Raw genomic sequence first — 24133 nt, 5'->3', positions numbered from 1 at the left:
GTGGGCAACTCAATGCAGAACCTTTCATGCTTTCACTGAAACTTTTGTTTAAACACAGTAAATGCATTAAAGTGCATTACTTTTTACATTATTACCTATTTGTTGTCAGTAGGCAAGCCCTAGTTTGGCCTAGTTGTGAGGCTTGGGATTCTTAACAGGCCAATAAGGGTTACCCTAGCCTCAGTAAGAGTGTGAAAGGAAATACTGGGTTGTTGGAAAAGTCATGATGTATTTTTTTCTATGTTTTTCATTGCAAAAATACGTCATGACTTTTCCCACAACCCAATAGTTTACTGTTCTCCCTATCTCAGGAAGCTGGATAAACACCACAGTGATAAAAGTTACTTGTTTGGGAGAAACACTTTGTTACTCTTAAAACAATATTCTGGTCATAAAACACACTGGGAAACTAGCTTCCTAAGAGGCATGTAATGGTTTAAAGAATATTTTATAATAGACATCTCAAAACTCATGGAATAGCAAATGAGAGCTAACCTGGAAACTCCAACTTAATATGGCAACTGTTCAAAGCCATTAAGGTAGGCAACAGCAGAAACTGGGTTCTATTTTTGTTTCTCTTGGAATGTACTGTATTTTTCTAAAGTGTGATGAAATTAACCCCTGAAGAGACCTAATCCATTTCATTATTATCTTACATCCATAAAATTCTCTACAAATTGCTTTTGCAGTAAAAGTTGAATAACTATCCAAAGTCAGTCATTAATAAGGTGTCTTTGCATCCCTTTTAATGTCAACAGCACCAGCTGGCTGGGACAATTTATTTACATCCAATGAACTCTGCCGCTGAGGTTATTGGAGCTAAAAAACCCCAAAAGTCCCCTGGCAAGTAAGCCAATCCTCAAACACCATGTTACTTCTAGCTAATGTGATTTCACACCCCATAAGGGGTTCACCTCGACTCCTGCTGTGGTTTTTGCCTTTTCCCTGTCCATGAAACCCCAGCTCAAATGCAACCTTGTCCATATGCGCCCCCATATACTCTTCCTCCCTCATCAGCTAGTAGTAAATTCCTCCTCATTCATGGGCTTGCTTTACATTATTACATTACAGATTCTGCGAAGAGGAAACTGGTCTGACTTCACAGAGGCTTGTGATTTGCTTATAATAAGGCACCCGCTACTTTGAATAAATAAGGAAACCCTTCAAAGAACAAAGCATATTAAAGAACTACTCAAATACAACTTAACTTTAACATTTTATTTTGTGTAAAAAAGGGCAAATTTAGTGAATTATTTTCATCTTGTACACAAAGTTATAATTTTAATGCTTTTCACATTCATGCTGAAAATTTGTAATTTGGTAAAAATGAAAGGAACATAAATTTCTCCGAAGGAATTTTCACGCCATTATATATACACTTCCTGAGAAAGTTTCAAATACTTTCTCAATGATCACAAGTTACCAAGAAAATAAAAGATTAAATTTGTACAGATATTGGTCTATATATCAAATACATACAGAAATGATGTAAAAACCTTACGCAGTTTACTTTGACTTCTGTCCTCAAAAGATTTGCCCAGGGACAGATGCTTTTCTTTTGTATAAATGACTGTGGCTTTATTTAAAATATGAAAATCAAAGGAAGAAACCCAGTTTAATCACAGTATTTTTAAAATCCCTTCCCAATAGTAAAGGATCATTACCAAATATATAGCACCATAATACAAATATTGATGGGAAAGGGTATTCACATCACGCAAAATTAATAATAATAAAAACAAACAAACACTGAAAACCCGTGTTAGTATCCGTAGAGTAAGAAGTTGATAACAGCTTTTGCTTTCCTCATACACAGCAAGGAAAAGGTTAAAGACTTTTAAACTACCAAAATCCCCAAATAATCCTAACAGGAAAAACAAAAACAAAAACAAACCCAAGGTCAGCAGTACATTTTGAACCGTAAAAGATAATGGGGCTATTGAGTTGTACAATTGGAGTTATGGCTAATACATAAATCTCCTCTGCATTAACTTATTTTCCGTTCATTGGCAGTAGGAGTTCGAGTCTGAACAATGAAGAGGGCTTCAGATTGTTTTTAGACTGTAGAAGTCCTTACCAACCCTTAACAGTTGGTCGTGGGATCAAGACAAGAAACACTTCATAAATAGGTTGGAGATTCAAAAACGCTCAGAGCCAGGTTTTGCTCTAGAATTGGAAGCTTTTAAAAACCTGGCTACAAATGAGCATTTCACAGAATTAATTACCAGGCTCCAAATCAAATGCCTCCTGACTTACTCAGTCCCTGTAGAGCCCCTAAGCCCAAGGTACTGGGAAAGCATGCCCTACAACTGTCTTCTTGTGCCCGTATCATGGAATCAGAGTCCTGGGTTTAATTCATTAAGCCTGAGAATAAAGATTGTTGTAACTCTTGCTTTGGAAGTCTTCTAGGCTTTAAGTTTATGGGAAGATCCTTAAAAGTTAAAGATTTGGGAAGTGTGAGGATGTCACATTTACAGTAGGTCCCTCTCAGTAATGTTTAAGATAAATATCCAGTAATTTAACAGCTGAATTCACATATATTTGACACATGAGAATCAACTTGGCGTTGATATGATCTGCATTTATGCCCCTAAAGAGTTAGTATTAAGAAATGTTGACATGCGATTCCATACATTCTTACACTATAAAGTAACAAATTTTACTTCCAGTAGCAACTACAAAACCTTATGTTATTAACCCCTCTTGCATAGAATGAGGTAAACCTGTGTGTATTACCAATGCTATTATTCCCAAAAGTAGAGCAATATTTTAGAAAATAAATTGCTGGTTTTTAACGTTCTATGCATTTTAAAATCCAAACAAAAATCTTACCTAAAATGGTCTCCTGGGGCTTTCCATTAACTTTTTTAAAGCATTCCATAGGCTGAAGGACTGTAGAGTTTAATCATTTTGATTAATTTCTAATTAGCCCTACCTATATTCCAGAGGAGATGGTCAATATTACCACTCTGAAGAGGCCAGGCTAAGACCCAGAAGCACTTCTAGAACAGATGCAATAATTCCTGAGAGTTTAGTTTATGAACCTCACTGGTAAATGCGAGAGCTCTCTCATTCAGTCACAACTCGGAAAGTTAGAAAATGCAGAGAGCAAACCTTTCACCAATTTACCCTTAGATCCTTTTTTGAAAGGAAGCCATGTGAATTTTAAAACAGGGAATGTTCAAAATGGTCCAAATCAGTTACTATTGTTATAACTAATTCTGAATACAAATAAAGACAATTCATACTATATATATATATATATGTGGAATTAAAAAAAATTAAATTCTCTTTCAAATTAGTTTTCTAACAAATCCAGGATAGTTAGAAGCAGAGCTGGAATGATTTTGAAATCTAAACTTAGTTTGGCTTTAAAAAACTTTGATTTTGATTCTGGTAATACAGAACATCTGTTTTGGGGTGTGGTTATACCAAGTATTATCTCACAGATAGAGGGAGGTGGCGGAGAACTGAGCAGAAGCCCTTTGGTGGGGTATTTTTTAGTAAGGAAAATGAAATAAACTTAGGACCTTATTGCATTTTCCTCAACCCCTCAACATGTAGATTGACATCCTGAATATCTTGTCAACCATTCCAGTTAAACACTTTAGTGTTAGGATATTTTACATTGTTTTTCAATTAAAGAAGAACGTAGAAAAGTATCCAGGGTTCTTCCAGTTTCATATAGAACTCCAAATACATTTTCACAGAATGAAAATCATTTCTTTCTGTACATTTAAAATGGGCTGCAACAAAATGCCAACAAGTAGAATTAGTTCCCCCTTCCATGATCTATGTGGTGATGAACCCTCCTCCATGAGGGGGTGTCAGTTGCATATTTCTGCAGCAAAGGAAGCTGGAGATGTGACTGGCCTAACTTCTAAAGTCCCAAAAATCTCCCAACAGGTACCAAAAAGGTTCATTTGTAATGACAGTTCACTTGCATTTACAACTATATCCTCCTTAAATCATTTCCTTCAATCCTGCTACCTAAACTTTAATCTTACCAAAAAAGTTAGAATTTCAGTTCTTGTTAACAATGCACATAAGTCCAAACGTGGAAAATATTACAAAATTCTTTCAAAAGCTTCAAATACAACACAAAAATTGTCCATCTTTATAAATTGAAAAATTTCCCCCCACGACTAAAATAGTTTCCCCACCCACCTGAAAAATCTGGAACTGAAATTTTCTATGTTTAGCAAAATGTCCCAGTACAATAGCCCCGCTGTACAGCTGGATTGATTAGAAATCAGTCCTGTGTAAAAGTCGTCCCCGCCCACCCTCAGTTTCTGAGCCAGCTCAGGGCTCCTGTTTAATGTAGAAGTTGGCAGAGCCATTGCTTTCCTGATCAGATGCTCCTTGGAGGAAATTATAATCCTCTCCATCTAGCAACTCGTCCTTCAGCTGCAATGTAGTCACTGTATGAAAGAGAGAAACGCACAAGATGTTACTAAGCCTTTCTGGAATAGTCAGGTTGCTTTTAATTTTTAATCCCACGTTCCATTAGCTCTACAGTTAGTAAGACTTCTTAATTTCTTCAGTAACTCTTAAAATAACCCCCCTGAAACTCAGCATTTGAGTAACTTTAATTTCCAAAGTATAGTTAGAATTATGAAAGTTCCAAAACAGAACAATACTGCATAGTGGACAATGCACAACAGACATCTTCAACAAAATATTCAAGGTAATAGTGATCACTAATTTGACTAGATTAGAATTTTTCTTATAATTAAGTATTCACTTTTATGTCAATGTCTATACAAACAATGATGTGTTTCTTGCCTGGTTCTTAACTATAATATTTAATAAGTAACACAATAAATATGACTTTAATATAATCTTATTATCTCCAAGGAGTACCTTTATTAAAAAGGCTCCCTTCAGAAGAAAATATATAAATGATATCAAATATTAAAAATAGAAATATCTATACTATAAATAGAATATGAATTATGTAATTTATTTATAAAATAAATAATAAATCTGGTATTAGATAAATATCTACATTAAAACTAGAATTATTGAGGGCCGGCTAAGTGGCTCAACTGGTTAAGAATTGGCTTAAGAGTGCGAGCTCTGAGCAACAGGGCTGCCGGTTCGATTTCCACATGGGCCAGTGAGCTGCGCCTGAGCTGAGCTGCCAACAGGTGGCAGGATGGCTCAGTGGATAGAGCATGTGCTCTTAACAACAAGGCTGCTGGTTTGGAAACAAACAAACAAAAACTAGAATCACTGAAAACGTGAGTAATCATTTGAGGTAAAATAAAAATTTACTGACATCAGCAATGTGAAAATCACTGATGCAAAACGGCTAACGTTCCCAATGGGATCACTTAATAGTAGCATTGTCTGGCTGAGTTTTTATCTGACTTGCTTTTGAGTGAAAACAAATCAACAGTGTAGGCAGTCCTTAATTTACTAAAGGTTATGTTCTAACTGGTCTTTATTGCTATGGACAACTATTTTTCAGTTTTCAGTATTTTTAGTGGGGTTTAGGTTTCTAGGTAGCCACTCAAGTCTTGCTAGTCAGAATTCCCAGTGACAGGGAGGCTCTTTCTTATATCGGGTCAAGGATGAAGACGAAGGGGAATTTCTCCTTTGCTGGGCCCAGCACTGGTCTTATGCAGAAATTTTAGGTTGCTTCATTCTGTGATTTTCCTAACTCTTTTTATAAGCCCCTCTGAACTTAAATTCCTGTCCCTCAACACAATTACCCAGTAACTTCAGATTGCCCTAAATCCTTTCCCGGAGGCCCACTTCCTATAAAAGCCCTCCCTTCCAAAAAATTACTTTACTTTTTTAATGCAAATGATCTCAGCTAGGTGTTAACAACTAGTATTATAAATTCCCAACCTCTCTGAGATGTGTTCGGGTTTCTTAAAAAGTTACTGTTTAACCAAAATCGAGTTGGTCAAGTTTCAAATAATTTAAAGAACAGGTGATGTTGTATGCTAACATATTCACTAGAGTCTAATCCCACGGGGAACAATGCTAACTTGCTCCAATTTCTTCAGCACACAGATCTGCTAATTCAGAGGTCACAAACTGTGCTTCCCCGCCCCAGCCTGTGCCTCAAAGTGGGAACTGATTGGCTGTTATCCTCCTCAGCTGTGGCACAATTACATATGTACGAAGTGTGACTCACTGAAGTTTAACCAGCTAGCTTCCTGGAGGCACTGGCTCCAAATAAAAGATAAAAATTTGTTTCTTTCATTATGAATCTTCTTATTACAACAGGAGTGAGGGAATGCACATATAAGGTGTGATCTAAAAATATGGTGAATGTTTAAATAAAAAAAATTTATTACAGTAAAGACATATTGCCATTAATCCCCCTCAGCTCCCCTCCAGCCCCCCAAACATCCCATCATCCTTGCCACTTTCTGAAGCAGTTCTGAAGTCCTCTTTCATGAATGTAATCATTAGTTACTCTGTTGTGGCTGCCTCAACAGCATAACTAAATCAATGTGGATGTCCTAAATAGATTCAAAACATTTTCCTTTTATGGTCATTTTGACTTTGGAGAAGAGCCAGAAGCTGCACGGTGCCAGATCAGGTGAATAAGGTGGTTGAGGACAGGCCGGAATGTTTTTATTTGACAGCAATTGTTGTACACCAAATGTGTGACACGGTACGTTGTCATGATGGAGGATGAAGCAAAGACACTCACGAAAGAGGACTTCCAGAACTGCTTCAGGAAGTGGCAAGAACAACGGGATACGTGTTCGAAGCGAGGGGGTAGTATTTTGAGGGGGATTAATGGCAATGCAATGTGTCTTTTCCTGAAATAAATTTTTATTTAAACATTCACCATATGTTTTGATCACACCTTGTATATGGAATGTAAATTGGGAACTGCTTATACTAAAAAGAAAAAATGTTAATTTATGGGGAGAATCAGGACTCAAAGGATATTTAGATGAGTAGTAAGCAAACTAAGTTTTCTTTTCTTTTATTGTTTTTATAAGTTTATTTGAGCCAAGCAGAGGACATTCCTGGAAGCAAGATCTCAACTGGCTGAGAAAATGCTGCTGCCAGCTAAGTTTTCATAAAGCTGTAACTCGACAGTGTCACCATGTGGAACAATATTAAAATAGCTACACTTTTAGAGTCAAATAGTACAGTCATGGAAAAATACTTCATGTCTTGATTTTAGTTACAAAAGATTAGTTTAAAAAATAATAGTCTTTGATATCGTATTTAATCATTTAAAAAATAATTATTAGAGATGCCAATTCACTTTATTTTACTTTGTTACTTGTTTTGGTAATGATGTTAAAAAATTTAATAGTTCAAAGACTGAAAAGTGAATACACTATGCCTATAATAATAGCAAAACAAATACCAATCAGACTGTTGAAAGGTAAAGCAAACATGACTGTGCAGTTCTTCCTTTCTTCAAAAAAGTACTTAATAAAAATGCTTTTATGAAGAATATCAAGTATATACTAGTTATCCTTCAAATCTAACCAACATGCATTAATTGTTAAGGATATTTGAATAATACCATGAAAATAAACACATGAAAAGAAAAAAACCCCAAGTTTCATTAAAGGTGCAGTACCCACAATAAAAGGTTGATTAAAACAATATCTTATTATATGATGATCAGATGGCTAAATGAATGAGAAAAGAATTACCGTGCTGCAAGACCAAACATGTTTCATTCAAACAGATGTTTGTTATTTTTTTAATGTAAGAAAGGTAAGGTGAGATTCTAAAGCACATCCTGAAACTATTTGCATTTACTATTAACAAATTTCTGGATTATGCTTCTACCCATGTGAAAACATGGAAACGATGTGCTAAATAAAAAAGCAACTCAAGATAAAGGTGAAACATTCACTCAGATGTGGAATGTTTTAATGCAAAATTTCACTGTTTTCATGGACCCTAAAATAAGGCATGTCTGGTATCTCCATGTTAATCATTTCTCCTTTCCAGGCTTTATTCTCAATGAAGGATGGATGACATAAAATAGATCCTGTGGCTACATTTCACTTTCTACACAAATGCCTTTTCCTAGCTCCGTTTTAAAAAGGAAGTTACTTTGCTGACTCTAATCACTAACATTTCAGAAGATAAACTAATGGAAATAGTTTTCCTAGCAAGAAGTGTATAAATAAAAAACACTCTCAATAGCTAATCAAACTGTCGCTTTCAGGTACTTAAGGCAGCAACACAGTCCCAACATAGTTTCACCAGAGTAAAATCACACCAGTCCCACAGATGTGCCCCCAGCTCAGAAGACACTACAGATGCTGGTGGGAGAAGGATGTCCTCAGGATTGGGTTTTGCCAATCCTAGAAGTTAAGTTCCATTTTACATGACTCAGTAACCTCTAACAAAACGTGACACCCTTCTTCAAAATCAGTCTAATGCTTAAAGAAAGTACATCCAGATGCCAATAAAAATTAAAATATATTCAGAGCTCACAATATCTATAGCTAATTAGGCTAAAAAATACTATTTCATAAACAAGTACAAAAAGAAAGTTAGAGACAAACAAGAAAAGAAACTGAAATGCTCTTTAAATAGACTTTGAAGGTTTTTCCGCTAAAGAGCAGATAAACTTGGGATGTGTAGTCCTAATCTATTTTTTTTATACAAAAGAGATATAGTGATTTCCTCTAGAGAAACAGACTGGGAATGATCAAAATGACCTAATATGCTCATAGGGAGGCAAAAGCTAAAGAACACATCTTAAAATGAAAAAAGAAAAAAAAAGACTGAAAACTTGAGGCACAAAAATATTACCAAACAAACAAAAAAATTAGCAGAGGAATGAGAAGAAAACAGAGTGAGGTAGTAAGTCTGACCTGGGTTTTCAATGTATAAAAGGCATTTTAAAGAATGCTGATTAGATAAAACAATTTGGTTTAAAAGCAACAGTTAGGATATGGCAGAACATACGCCAAGGCAGATACAACTTTGGCTTTCAAGCTATCTGATCTGTACTCATGTCTAAGGTTCACCACATGCAAGTGAAGCCTTTAAGATCTTCTATGATGTTTGTTCTTAGCAATTACAAAGGGCAAAACCTGCTGTAGTCTCCCTTACAATCTACTGGCTTGGTCTAACCAATTAAACTCAAATTAGTTCACCCAATTAACCACTGTGCATCCACACATAAACATAAAATTACGGAAATAAATTTCACTCAAGTTCAACACCAAAATTATACAGGTATTTAATTTCCAAGTCCATGTTATTCAACTAAGGATTGTGGTAAATATCTACCAGAACCAAAATTACACCAGAACACAATACACGTCCTTTTGAATGAATGAGACGCTATGGAATGCTATGAACGAAGCCTCATCTTTGGATCTGATTAATCAGATCAATCCCTAATCATGCTATTTCTCCACCAGGTCAAGTCACACAGAACTCCACAATGCAAAAGTCCAACCATTTTAATGAAACCAAGAAATAGTCCAAGTTGTCTCACAATTTCATAAGCTGAAATTATAGCTTTACCTTAATTCGAAGCTCAGAAATGGTTTAGAACAAAATAAAAATCCTTCCCTGATGATACATTTTAGTGAAGTGACTACTAAGAACTAGTGAAAATGAGTTTTCAGTTGAAAGAAAAAGAAAATTTGATGAGTCAGCACCTGTCATGCCAGACCATGCTTTGTCTCCCGCCACCCTACCCAGGCTTTTACCCTCTGTAGTACCGGAGGTGCTGATGTGACTGATTACCTGTTTTGAGGCTGGGCCTGAACTCCTGGCTAGTGCTGGGAGGTGGGAAGGCCTCCAGGGCTGTCTGTGCTGGAAGGGCTCGGTATGGAGGAGGAGTCAACTCTTCGTCACCAGAGAAGCTCCTCCGCACCCCACCTGACATGGGCAGGCTCGACAAACTGACAGGCTTCTTCCCAACTGGCATCTTCCTCTCTAAATATCAAGTCAAACTAAAGTAAGCTTTTACTCACGTGCGTGGCAAGTAAAGTGCATTCTATTACTAGGAAAGGCTGTGTTGCATAGTGTACTCTGAAAAGAGAACCAACTATGCAAGGTTTGTATTTCTGAGAACCAGGAGTGTGCGTATGTGTATGTTTTAAGGGAGAATGATGGTGGATTATTTCTAGTCTTTGAGAGTCTGGTAATCCTGCTTCCTGACTCTCAAAGCAATTTAAAACAAAACAGAGCAAAAGGAACTACAGAGAGCATTTAGTGTGGAGAATAGCTAGCTAATTTTCCTTCCAGAAAACTCCAGCTTGAGGGGGTCTGAAAATTCAGTGGAAAAGAAGATTTTAAAACACTACTTGTAGCGTAGTATTTCACTGCCCATATAAGCCCAAATTGGCCTTCAGGGAGAACTCAAACAGTTTAATGTATTATCTGGGTGGCAGGATTTTACTGATATGAAATGTGCTCCCCCAACTTTTGGCTTACAATCCACTATTTTAGAAAACATTAATAATTCTTATTCTGAAAAGCATTTCTAAAATTTAAAGCTTGTTGCCTGCAAGTTCTAAAGCAATCTAATTTCTTTTGAAACACCCACTGGTTCCAGTTTCATAAGCAGCCATAAGCCTTCAAAGACTTAACCAATGCTTTCACCCACAACAAAAAAAAGATACTCTAAACTTTGCAAATATTCAATAACCAACCATATTGCATCAGTCAGGCTGAAAGCGAAGGATACTTACATATCTTTGTGACTATAAATTTTATTTGTTTTCTTCCAGAGTATACAAATGACCCAGGCAAGGGCAATCAGAAATTATGCTTTACAAAATCAGGACTAAAAGATAATCAGAGCCAAATAGTATTCCTGTGTAAGATGATCTGGAAACTCAGCTACCAGTGAGTACACAGTCAACTCTCAACTGCCAAACCTGAATCACATGTAGCAATCATTTAGACTTTCTCTAATGCACTACACTTAGAGGTAAAAACACAAGGAAAATCTCCAACTCTCTACTGCTTATACTAGCCCCTGCAGATGCTACAGAAATCAGTGCTGGTTTTCTGGCTCTAGAATGGCTAAACCTTGAGTAAAAAAGGCTTTTCAGATTGGACAGATCACATGTACACAACAGATCACATGAGCGCATCCTTTTGGCACAACATTACTTATTCTTCCAAAACACTAGTAAGTAGTTATCCCTTTATAGCAAAAACACAACTCATTATAAAACAAGCTAAGAATAATGAAGCCAATTAACTTGTCTATTTCTGCAACAAATAAACACTACCAAAGAACATACTGATGGATGATTTTAGGTACAGAGAAGACCAAAGAGCTAGGAGATGAAACAATAGAGCCGGAACATAATAATCTGTAGGCAAACCTAAAACAAAAAACTTTGTGGTCTATCTGCTATTGATATAAATCTGCACACAAGCAATGGATGTCTTAGGTTTCTGGATCCCAAATCCTTTTGTATTTGGGTAAGTAAAGTTTTGTGGGAAAAATTTCTAATAAACGATTTCCTGAGTAAAAAATAAATAAAAGAAGCAGACAGTGCTCTTACAATGAAGACTGCTTCTTTTTCATTCACGTGGCACTACAATTCCTCATCCTCAACTCCAAAATTCAATATTTTTTGATAAAACTTTGGTAACAAAACCAGACCTCACTTGGTGATACTATGTATAATCTTTATTTGACTCACTTAATGTAAATATTTATGTACATTTTGTGTCAGAAAATGCTCCAGAGTATGCAAGGGGTAGCATAATACATGCTGCACACACTGTAGTTTTCTAAAATGCGAAAAAGTTCTAAATTCCAAAACATGTCTGGCCCCAATGGTTTACTAATAAAGGATTGTGAGTCCATAGTTCTTTTCCTTTCTATGTCAAAAAGACAATTTAAAGGCATGAGAGATGATGCCATAATATTAAGAGCTATTAAAATGTTACAGTTAAAACACATTACATTTATAGCTAAATTCATTTTTTCCAGCTAATCCAGAAATCTGCTGATGTTAAATGTCACTAAAAACTGGGGTACTGTTATTATCACTTTATTAATTTCATATTTCTTCCCATGTCCCTAGCCCATTAATTCAGTATCATTAAAGCCCATAAGCTAGAAACAAACCCTGCAAAAATCCCACTGAAGGAGGCATGTGAATTGTGTATACAATGCTCAGAAATTAGTTCTACAAAGTATACATTATATAGCCATCAAATAATAAAAAACTTTCTTAATTCAACATCTTGGAAATGAACTTCTGAAATCTCAGTCTTGTCCAATAAATAGGAAGGGAAAAGACAGGTTAAAACCGCCTGTGCTATTGAACCTTCCAGAAAGCTTAGGGATCACATCTACTATGGCTAGTCCACTAAAAAAGTTTCCATGTGATTTCTTCCTAATCGTTTCCAGATAAATGGGAAATCACTTTGATATTCCTGGTCTGGCAATGTTGTCTAAAGTTCTTTTAGGTGGATATCAAATGGGGCAAGTGGCTGGTCGGCAAAATAATTCTAGGCCTATGGGAAACTTACGCCTATAACAGAAAAGAGAGGGTAACAGACAGGTCTGAAGGTTATCACTGTTGTGAGGCTGAGCAGGGTTTCATGCTGGGAGGAAACTAAAGCACCAAGGCAGTGGCTTTAAGTGCCCCACTGAAAAAAATTACAAAGGAACAACTATAATCAGTAAGGTAAGGATATATTTGATTTTTCATGCCGCTTCACTTTCTTGGTTGTTAATGAGACAGATTAGCACTTATCTGAACATTTGGCAAGTCAGCTGGAAACAAATGTGTTTTAGTTTTAATCCTCAAATGTACTTTTTACTTTCATGTCTTTGCATGAAAATAATCTCAGAATCAAATATTCCATGACAAGCTTCATGAAGAGAATCTGTGGCTTTCTATGGTGGGGAACAAGATTTTATAAGAAATCAAGTAGAGCTATCAATATATTTTATATTATTTTCGTTATTAATGCCAATAATTATTCATTATAAGGAAAAATATAGAAAGCATATTTAGAAAAATATACTTAAGCCTGACTTTGTTAGCTTAGTCAACTTGAATTTCTTCTAAGTATCATTCTAAAGAGTTTTAGTTTATAAGAAGGATGGGTTTATTAGGCTCCAAGTCTATTGGAAGCATCCAGCATCTGCTTTTTAAATTTTTTAATAAAAAGGTTTTAAAAGAGAGTTTTAGTAGGTTTACATATTATTTCAAAAATCATTTGTAGGCTATTCTTTACCAACTGTTTTAAGTATTATGTAATCATTTTTCCTGTCAATTAAAAAGTTTCTCATTATTGCAAACGTTTGCCTTTTGTGGCATACTGCACCTTTAAGCATAGTACACAGTGCACAGTCTTCAGCTCTCACATGGGCTATCGTTTTCTGTGCAAGAATACCATGACCTCAAGTGGTTAACAATTTAGGAAATGTATAAACACCATATGGTGACCCACTTTTCTTATGTCCTTTGTATTGCTGGGACTTAGCCTTTTTCTTCTGTTTCGATGAACCTGATTGGCTTTCTCTTGATGCTGTAAAATAAAATTTAAAAAATTGGTACCAGATAATTGCTTACAACTATAGATACAACTTAGATGAAGTATCTTTACCAAGACCATTATGCTTATCAAAGTACATAATGCTTTGGAAATAAGGGTACTTGTTCCAGTAAAACCATGAGAGACTCCACCATTTAGTCAATAAGCACTTACTATATACCAGTAAAGATTTTTAGCCTATAGTTTTAAACTCATTAAAATAAGTTTAATTGGGTGAGTGCTCTTACTGTTGTGTTTCTATAGTCACTATGTAACTGACTATTGAGTTCACACAGCCATGGTACACACGGTCTGATTCTGTGATATTGTTGTTGAGTCTTAAGGTCTTACCTGGCAACCAATCAGACATAGGTATATTCTTGTCCTGTGAGCTCACAAGATGCTTTATGTGAGACAGTCCTCTGGAGAATTGCTGATTTTTACAAAAGGACACCTTTTCTGTATACCAACTTACACTGTGATGCCGGAGGCTGTAGTTGATATCCAGTTAATTGACACCACCCTACAGGATAGAGGTCAGGAGACTCACAGTCTACCCACTGATCATACTCTTCTTCCCATCCATCAAAATGTATCCTCAAGAGACGATGAATAATTCGAGTTACTGTGGCTACACATATTAAACGTGGCTCCATGAGATCTACTGCTTCTAATTTCATTCCTACACGAAATCCGTGATTTGGAACATCCTGACATAGAGAGGCAAAATATTAACACTGGTGAGAAGAATGTACAACTCTATTACTAAGACAGGAAAAAAAACCGAAGCAATGTAACTAACTATAATATAACCATAATATAACCAAAATAACAATTTAAACCAAAAAATTCCCAAATAATTCTTTAGTCATCAAAACATGTGAAGGTGAAGCATTTAAGAAATAGTTAGGGCTGGCCAAGTGGTGCGATGGTTGAGAGTTGGCGTGGGAGCGCCAGCTCTGAGCAGCAGGGCCCCGGTTCGGATCCCACATGAGGGCCAGTAATGCTGCGCCCACTACAGCTAAGATGGTGAACAACAGCTCAACCTGAAGCTGGGCTGTCGGGAGTTGCCGGAGATGGCGTAGGCTGCAGTGGGGCTGGCCAGCAGCTGGTGTGCGCTTTCATGAGCCGCCGTCCAATGGCCGGCGAGTGACTGCCTCACCCGGGAAGAGCGCAATGATAATACCAACATGGGCCAGTGAAGCAATGTCCTCCACAACTAGACTGAAGAACAAAAAGGACAGCAACTTGTCTGTTCCCCTCCCCCAATTCCCCAATAAAATCTTAAAAAAAAAAACAAAAAACTAGTTAGGCAATAGATTTCTATTTTACTCAGTTTAAAAAATGAAACAAACTTTGGAAACAAGCTTCACTTCCTAGGTAATGTCTATATTGTTTTATTACTCTGCATTTGTTTATATTAATCTCCACTAAGAAATCCTAACATAAAACAAAGACATTATGATCAACAATGATTTCCATTTGTGTGGCATCAAAAAATTTCCACATAATTATGCCATCATTTAAATTTACCTTATTAAATAGTTTTACTGGTGCTGCAATGGAGCCAGTTTCCCTGAGGTAGTCAAACCATTTAAAAGGAAGTTTTGTGTAACCTGAAAGATACAAATGGTTTTAGTAGCAGTTCACTTAAAATTAGCATAATACTAATATGCAGATAAAAAGTAACTCAGCACACTTAAAATCTCAGCTTTTAGGTTACATGATAAATTTTTAACTCAGGCTATAATACTGCTGAGCCCCATAATGCTTCCATATTATAAGGATTTTCCTTCTTTTCTAGACAGACATTGGTGTAACTACTTAGGCTAATGCAAAAGTGACTCTCCTCTTTTCTGTCCACCACAACAAGTACAGACTTTTGCTTTTTTCAATCCTAGGCTCAGAACAGTCTAGCATGTAATACTTTCCAGTGATATTTTTCTTTCTTTGCAAGAAAAAAAACTGGCTGGGAAAATACTACTTTTATAGACCTCTGGTTTTGGCTTTCCTCTTTAAGAGAAAAACGCAAGGCTCAGATACTGAAACTAGGAAAGTTACTGGTCAAGCCCCGAGAGCTACTGAAGGGTATATCTTCTTTTAAAAAACCACATGGGAATCTACAAGTGGAAACTTGCTTTGCCCCTAAACCTAAAGTATCTATTTTTGAAAAAAGCTTATGCATGCAATAGCCTCTTGAGCCTACATCACCATCTCAACAGGGCTTGAGAATACTAATTCATATTACAAAATGTACAGAAGCTCAGAAAAAATTCTATACTAATGTAATTTATTAAAGATAGCCGGAATACAGTGCTTTATATTTTTAGAGCACCCCACAGCTCTTGTTATGTATGTATGTACTTATATATGCAATATATACATATATTATATATTCACACAGCAAGAAATTTAGGGCTATGTTAAATGTTGTGAACAGATACCAGGTAAAACAAGCAAGAATGAAAACCCAGTGTTTGTATTAGGATGAAGTACCTCTAGGTGGAGTAAGTTCAATCATGTTAATTTCACAGAAACCAACAGGGAAAATAGAAGGGGAGGTTGCGTGATAACAGAACCAGTCAGATCCATCTGCTGCTTCTGAGCCATCGATCCCAATCATCAGGAATCCGTCAGCTAGCACCTTTAAGTTAAAGAATTCCACATACTTAAAATTAGATACCACTATTACAAAAATGGTTCTTTAAGTGACATGATAAAAGAAAGGAAAACCTATTACACAACTTATTTTCTTTTGGATTTATCACACAGAGTTTTCCCAAACCCTTTACACCTTCTTCAGGCTTCAACTTTACCTCTCTTATGCTACAGGTAACCATGCTCCTCTGTGACAGAACTAAGGCTGGCTATGGAGGGTCCTCACATTCCTTCCTTTGGCCCTTAAGATGGTTGTTCCCCTGTGAGACATACTTCACCACTGGTACCTTGCTCCAAAACACCATCTCTTATACTCTATAATGTATCCCATTTTCCAGTACATTAAAAATATTTAATGATACTTTATTTTGAAATAGTTTACACTTAACAGAAGTACTATTCTTGTATAATGAACTCCTATAGTCTTCACCCAGAGACGCAATTCAAGTTATATACTATGTAACTGCTGCAGTCTGATTTTTGTCCTTACCCTACTGAACTGCTAAATTTATCAACGACCTCCTAGTTTGTCAAATCCAGTGCCTTTTTCCCCCCAACACTCACCCTCCTCAAACTTTAGCCTCTCTGTAGTATCCGCTTTTTGTTGGCTATTCTTAAACTTTTTGAAACATTTCATCCCAGACTCATTACATTACTCTCTGATCATTCCTTCCACATTTTCTTGGTGGCTGCCCTTTCACGTCTATCTGTACAGATTCTGACTTTGGCCCCTTTCTTTGTTTTGGTGAGGTTATCCACACCCAGTGCGCTTCAATGACTGACTTCTGTATTAACAATTCCTCGAAGTTTTATCATGAGTTTGTCTCAGTGCTGCCTTTTACCTGCAGATGGACATATTTTCTGAGAGTTAACACAGAGCATCAAATCAACAACTCCTTCTCTTACTCCTTGCAAAGGTAATCAATTCCAGGTCCCACAACTCCTGCTAAACATTCCGTCCTTTCATCATTGCCATTAACTCTCCCTCCACTATTCTGTTTGACAGCATTGCGTTTAGCCTTCCTCTATGGACATGTCCCCTTTACACAGTTCAACTCTCCTTTGGTGTGACCCCCTTTTATGCCAGAACCCTTAACTAGCTTATCCTGTCACTAAAGAAAGCTCAGATGACCTGACCAAGCATTCAAAGCCTGCACTACCTGGTTCCATATTAACTTTTAGTCTCTGTCCCCAAGTTCCTTTTCTCCTAGTTATTTCTACTCTATTGGCTATGCCTATAATAACTTTCTTTTCAAGCATAACAGCTTTGCCTAAGACCTCTGGAAAGGACTATAACCCACTCACATGGGACTCCTTCCTCCCTTTCTAAATATAGCTGACTGAACCAGGGACTAGCATCTAACCTTTAAAGGACCAAGCCAAAGGATGGCCCAGCTAGACTGTCCCTCAATAATTAGAATTAGCCGTGGCTCAGAGCTGGAAACAAAAGGCCGTGATACAGAATAGGACTAGGAGCCACCATGTGCAGACTCAGTGAGCAAAACATGAATCAAGAGTGAAAGAAATGTGGCAAAGACTCAGAACAAAGCAGAGATGGGACAAAGAGGCCTGATAGGTGGAAAGAGTGACAGTGGCTTATGCTTTCCAGTCCTCATCCTTGTGCCTTGACACGTATGTGACTGTGCTCACTGCGTCCTCAGAATAACTTTCCTAGAGCTAACCTGGGTGGGTTTCTGTTTCTCATAAACAAAAATCCTTGCCCAGAATAGTCAATGGAACTTGTCTGATGTGTACTGTGTGTGAACTACTCGCCATTTCCTAAATGTGGCCTGTGCTTGGCTATCTTGCTACTTTTGTGCACATTCTTTTCTCATGGCAGTTTCCTTCTGCATCTCTGCTGGGCTTGGTTTTTCCCATCCTACAAGATGAAGCTTTCAAATGTTCTCTTTTCTATAAAGCTTTCCCTGATTCCTCTGAGACAATGTGATGTGTTCTTTATTTGAACTCCAACAGGATTTTACTTGTATCTTTCTTAGGTCAGTCAATCTTGTATTAAACTTATTTTTGTACATCTTACCTTGTTCTACAAGACTAAGTTTTTTAGAGTCCCTACCAAACCTGGCACGGAGGTTATTAACTAGGTATTTTCCGAATGAAACTTCAGTAGATCATAGAAATCTGTATTTTAAATCATACCAGGTGGTTTTGATCACTAGTCAGGGAAAAACGTTGGAGCCAGTCTTGTCTAGCTGTGTGACCTTGAACACAAGTGCTTGGAACATGGCAGCCATCATAATTGTATTTAATTCTTTTGGTTTAAAGTTTTAAACTGTGTTGAAATCCAAATCACAATTTAAGTTATACCTTTATGTAAGTAGATTCTGCATCAGTGGTTAATTATGGCTAATTACCTGAGAATCACCTGGAGAGTTAAAAAAACAAACAAAACAAAAACCAATGCTAGGGCCCCAAACCAGACTGATTAAATCAGAGTGGGGGATGAGGGAGATAAGAAGCCTGGTTACCTATATATTTTTATAAGTTCCTCAGGGGATTCTGATGCCTAACTAAGAACTGAGAACTTCTCTTCTAGATCGTTTCATAAAAGCAGTTTCAAAAGAGAGGAAAAAGGAGAAAAGAAATAAAGTACTAACAAAAGGAAGGAAAAGGCACAAAAAGTTAACACAGGAAACTGAAGATAAACTTGGCCTTGTTATAATTCTATGTTAGATTAGCTTTGACCAGGAAGTAAAACTTAAATAAATATTCTTGCTCTAAGTTAGGATACACTTCCACAAATAAAGGTAGCAGACTCAAGATAACAATCTTGACAATAAGCTTACATAGAGAGAACCTATGGGGAGAGAATTCAAATTCATTTTGAAATTACCAGCAACCTTCTCCCCAGTAAAGACCTAGACACACACATTTTGTCAAAATGAGTATGTTAGGGACCTCCTTCTCCTGTCACCTTAAACCCAGTTCCTATTACTGTATCGCTATGTTTTAAAACCCATTCACTTACCTTTCTAATGGTTGCGACACATATTGTGGAAAGATTTAATGGGTCTATAGCTTCCAATTTCATTCCTTCCTTGAACCATTCCCCACTCTGGTCTACTTCTTTTACCTAAAGAATTACATGAAAGCACATTTACTGTTACAAATGTTATCATTTTAGTAAGTAAAATATTACCAATTTGGAAAGGTTTACCAGATGAAAATACCAAATGCCTTCTCCTACCTACCTAATGTTATAACTCAAATTTCTATTAGGGAACAGAGAGAATTCAGGCAAACAGACAGAACTTAAGAATAATTATAATCAATGGTGTGACACCTATGAATTACAAGGTCTTAATTCTTTTATGTAATTGTGATTTCCATAATTTTAGGAAAAAACCCACAACCCTCTTTCAAACATTAATTTACAAATGAGGGTTCTTATAAAAACTTCTTACCTTAGCAAATAAATGTGGTGGTGTATCAAAATGTCCATCCTGTTTCTTTGTAATATCTACAAGGAAAAGTTACATACTAATCTGTCAGCATTTGTGAGAAGACCAAAAACCACGTTTCTTTGAAGGTTTTAAACTCACAAGGTATGGATACTCTAAAACATGGCAAAAATACATGCCTTCTACATTTATGGTGAATAATCTCTAGTAGTCATTCTCTCTTCAGAGTACATGTGCCAATAAATACATTCAGGCAATTAGAATGCTGGTAATTCCCTTATTAGAGAATTACAACTTTTTTGTTTTAATGTGTTTAGAATTAAGTCTAACCACATGTAATCTTGTTACTTTGATTAAAATGGAATGGAAAGGGAAATGCCACCTTTAGATCTTTCAAATGGGCTGGGTAAGAAAAGTGTTAAGAAAACAAATGTAGTTGTGACCAAAAAGTGCATCATGTTTTAAAATTGAGAACACGTGGAAGGAATATAAAGGAATAAATTAGGACATTAATATTCTGGTGTGAAGTTTCCCTAATTAAGGTAGAATAAGCAGCCCAGGCAACTAGAACACTATTTTTGATCAATGCTATTCTGTAAAGAAAAATAACCAAGCCGTACAATACAGCCTTAATGATATCTTCAGGAGGAGGTCTTGGGACAGGTGCTTACCAGATCTTTTGAATCGATGGCCTATGCTTCGAGACCAGCCAATATGATGAATTAGTGGGCTGTGCATATGGCACCAGAAGTCATCTGTTCTATCTTCACTATCTTCATATACTAGTCTTAATCTTCCTCCAATTACACTCTCCACCACTGCCACTCGTGTTCGACACAAATGCCTCTTGTCAACCACTTCTACTCTCATGCAAGGTTTGAAAGGATACTGCATACTTTCTGAAACCTTGAAACAAAAGCAGACAAAAACTGTTTGAATTCATGACAAAGGTCTACAGATCATTTCAACATTGTGCTATTTAAAATTCTGACTGCACTTGATATTGAATATAGATCTGGCTCACTGAAACAACTCATTTAAGTTACTCCTTTTTGTAGGGCTCTCATTTAACACTTCAGTACTTTCTAAGATTCTGTCTTTACCTTTTGTGAGAAATCGGGAGGAAGTGTTTTGGCACCAGTAAGTCGTTTCACTAGAAAAGCTTTCCAGTTTGTATACTTATGCTGAATAGCTGAAACAAAAGAAACAACCAGTTACACTTTAGCAAAAGTAGAACTGCTTCTTAAAGCATTTGTTAAAACAAAAGTAACAAATTTCCTTGCGATTTACAGTATTAAGGTCCTGAAAAAGAGCAACAAAAATAGAGAAAACAAGTAAGACTTGCCAGCAAATAAGTTACTCGAAACCAAACAACAGTAAGTTAATTTCTGTATCACCTTAATGTTACTATGTGTGAAATTGCATTAAAGTACATATATTTAAATTATATTAAGGATAAGTAAGCTACTTACTTCTAGGGGGGACAAGAGGTTTTCCACTGGCTGCACACCAACCAACTGGGTGGATATCAGAACCACATATATTGCACCAGAAGTCCAGACCAGAGTCATTTTCAAATCCTTCATATCGTAAGAGGGCATTGTAACCTGAAACCAACAAATCAATCACCACATAATGAGAAAACCAAATGACGTACACAGAATATAGCTGCTGGTTGTGGCTGCCCAATGTCAGTGTGCAACTGCAACAGAAGCATGTGTGGGGCTTGTGAACAGACAGATAGCTGGGCCTCACCCCAGAAATCCAGATTCTGTACATCTTGGTTGAGTCTGAGAATTTGCATTTCTAACAAGTCCCCAGGGATGCTGCTGCTACTGGTATATGAATCAGACTTTGACAACCATTTGTACAATGCAATTAAATTAGTTTAACTGTTTTCAGAGGAAGGCCTCCTCCTTTGAATATATTTCAAATTTCCCCATCATTTCTTAAATTCTAGAAATGAAATTCTCAGTGAAAACAGGGGTGGGAAAGTGCTACCAGAACATGTAGTTTTGAAAAGAAAGAAGACTGTGGTAAGTTAGCAAAAACTTGTTAAGTCACAGAAATCCAGTTAAAGTATATTTCAAAGAAATTAGTTTATCCAGCCAATGAGGTGAGCAATTACTTATTCTTGGATAATTTGGATGTGGCTACTTCAAGAGTTTAACTTTTTCTGTCTAGTTTACTTGGAAATAAGATTTGAAAATGCCAAGTAAAAAAAAAAAATTCAATAAACGCAAACAAAAGTATGTGAAATCACTTAAAAACTATATGTACTAAATAAGCAAATAGGAGGCTGCATTTCCTAGAAAGAACAAAAAGTATATGATATAACCTGTTTATAATTTAATAAATCTGTTGATAGTAAACTGAGGTTAATTTAAGGCCTTTAGTGGAATAAAAAAGGCCCAATAAACTTGTATTTCAGGCCAGATGCTAAGTTCAGTTACCATTTTCATCTGTTAATATCTATAATAAAAATTTACAGCATTAAATTTTTAGTTTTAAAATTAAATAATTTTGGGGCCAGCCAAGTGGCGCAAAGGTTAGGGGCTGGCTTGGGACGCCGGAGGGCCCCGGTTCGGATCCCACATGTGAGGGTCAGTGACACTGCCCTCTGCAGCTGAGATGCTGAGCAATGGCTCGACCTGGAGCTGGGCTGCCATGGGTCGCCGGCAACGGCGTGGGCTGCAGCCCCTGTGGCAGTGGAATGCCATGGGCTGCCGTGTGTGGCCGGCAGCCAGCGTGAGCGGCCAGCAGCCGCAGTGAGCGGCCGTCCAGGAAGCCGGTGACTGATCTGCCTCGCCCGGGAAGAGCGCAATGATGGTGCCAACTTGGGCCAGTGGGGCGGCGTCCTCCACGGCTAGACTGAAGAACAAAAAACGACAGCAACTTGTCTGTTCCCCTTCCCCCATTTCCCCACCACTGTTCCCATCCCCCCAATTCCCCAATTAAAAAAAAAATCTTAAAAAAAAATAATTTTAACAATTTAAACAATTCATGAGTTTGCTGTTGTTGAGCTCTAGCCCATGATTAACATCAGGCTCGCTTCTAAAACATTATTACAGTGGCTTTGAATAAAGTTACATGAGGTAATTAGATAAAACAGAAATGTAAAATCAGAGATGGAAGGTAGAAATAATTCTGGGATATTAAATGCAACTGACTTAAACATCTAGGACAGAAAGAATATATCACTATTTTAAATTATGATGTAGAGAATAATAAAAGCATTTAGAGAATTCTTAAATGGATGGAGAAATGTTTCAAGGAAAAGGTGGGAATTGGATTGGGTTATACGCTGAGGAGAGCAAGGGACACTTGAGAGTAAGCAAAGGCAGAGGTGACGAAGAACATGCTGTATGAGGGAGGAGGGAGAGTCATTTCTTTAGAACAGAACACTTATGTTGGGGAGCAACAAAAAACTTGGTCACTGGGGGATGGCGCAACTTGAATGAGTGACCATCTGGATCCTTTAAGAACAAAGAAGTCATTAGAGACGAGCAGAAAAATGAAATTAAGATCATTTTTAGGTAAATTAAGTCTATCAGCAATACACAGTAAGCAGATTGCAGGGTGTTTTGGGGAGACTTGTTGGAAATGGAACTAGAAACAAGAGCAGGACACCTCCTTCCAGTAATCTAAGGACAACTGTCTTATTTGAGTGGCTGCCCCCTCCTCTAAAAGTACTGCAGTGCCCTACCTATACCACCACTCGCTGAGTACCTTGTCAAAAATACACTCAACACTTGGCAGATGCGAAGTTGCTGGAAAAAACATCTTATACTTCTGCATATCACCCGCCCATAGTGTCTAACACAGTAGACACCTAACGCACTTATTTCATGAGCAATAAGGTAATGATGGCCAGGGTACACAAAAGCAGTGGGAATGAAGAAAAAGGAAGAACCCACCATGTATGAAATTATCAACGCCAGTTTACCTTTAGTATTATGAACCTTATCGCTTTTTTTAAAAAAGATTTTTATTGGGGAACTGGGGGGATGGGAACAGTGCTGGGGAATTGGGGGGAGGGAAACAGACAAGTTGTTGTTGTTTTGTTCTTCAATCTAGTTGTGGAGGACGTTGCTTCACTGGCCCAAGTTGGCACCATTATTGCGCTCTTCCCGGGTGAGGCAGATCAGTCGCTGGCTTCTGGACGGCCGCTCACTGCTGGCTACACACGGTAGCCCATGGCAACCCACTGCAGCAGGGGCTGCAGCCTACGCAGTTGCTGGCGACTCACGGCAGCCCAGCTCCAGGTTGAGCTGTTGTTCAGCATCTTAGCTGAGGGCAGTGTTACTGGCCCTCATATGTGGGATCCGAACCGGGGCCCTCTGGCATCCCAAGCCAGTTCTTAACCATCACGCCACTCGGCCGGCCCCCGCTTTTTTTTAAGTACCTTAACTTTGTGTTACTTTTCAAAGTAATTCCCTATACAAGGGATTGGCAAATTATATTATGATCAACTGATCTGGCCTATTACCTAATGTTCCCCCCCCCCCAAAGATTTTTATTGGGGAGCTGGGGGGATGGGAACAGCGCTGGGGAATTGGGGGAATGGGAACAGACAA

The 24133-nt window shown here is 37.3% G+C and overlaps 1 protein-coding gene across 13 annotated transcripts in view; it reads right to left on the bottom strand.

Annotated features, from left to right (window-relative positions):
* Nucleotides 1–2587: 2587 nt before the first annotated feature.
* The window catches only part of MBTD1 (mbt domain containing 1), a 59579-nt gene continuing 38033 nt past the window's right edge, over nucleotides 2588–24133 (bottom strand). For 10 of the 13 annotated variants that reach the window (XM_019638670.1, XM_019638674.1, XM_019638672.1 and 7 more), the window contains 11 exons: nucleotides 21029–21163; nucleotides 20660–20748; nucleotides 20228–20462; nucleotides 19560–19615; nucleotides 19124–19228; nucleotides 15976–16123; nucleotides 15013–15095; nucleotides 13955–14189; nucleotides 13396–13473; nucleotides 9709–9900; nucleotides 2588–4421 (listed from right to left, as the gene is read on the bottom strand). In XM_019638670.1, coding sequence (XP_019494215.1) covers nucleotides 4303–4421; nucleotides 9709–9900; nucleotides 13396–13473; nucleotides 13955–14189; nucleotides 15013–15095; nucleotides 15976–16123; nucleotides 19124–19228; nucleotides 19560–19615; nucleotides 20228–20462; nucleotides 20660–20748; nucleotides 21029–21163 — 1475 coding nt within the window. In that variant the 3' untranslated portion in view covers nucleotides 2588–4302. The remainder of the gene's footprint in view (nucleotides 4422–9708; nucleotides 9901–13395; nucleotides 13474–13954; nucleotides 14190–15012; nucleotides 15096–15975; nucleotides 16124–19123; nucleotides 19229–19559; nucleotides 19616–20227; nucleotides 20463–20659; nucleotides 20749–21028; nucleotides 21164–24133) is intronic. The other 3 variants (XM_019638675.1, XM_019638676.1, XM_019638677.1) reach the window with 1 other exon arrangement.

The sequence above is a fragment of the Hipposideros armiger genome, unplaced genomic scaffold (genome assembly GCF_001890085.2).
Source record: "Hipposideros armiger isolate ML-2016 unplaced genomic scaffold, ASM189008v1 scaffold_40, whole genome shotgun sequence".
Taxonomy (NCBI): domain Eukaryota; kingdom Metazoa; phylum Chordata; class Mammalia; order Chiroptera; family Hipposideridae; genus Hipposideros; species Hipposideros armiger.
This window is presented reverse-complemented; position numbering and strand designations above follow the sequence as displayed.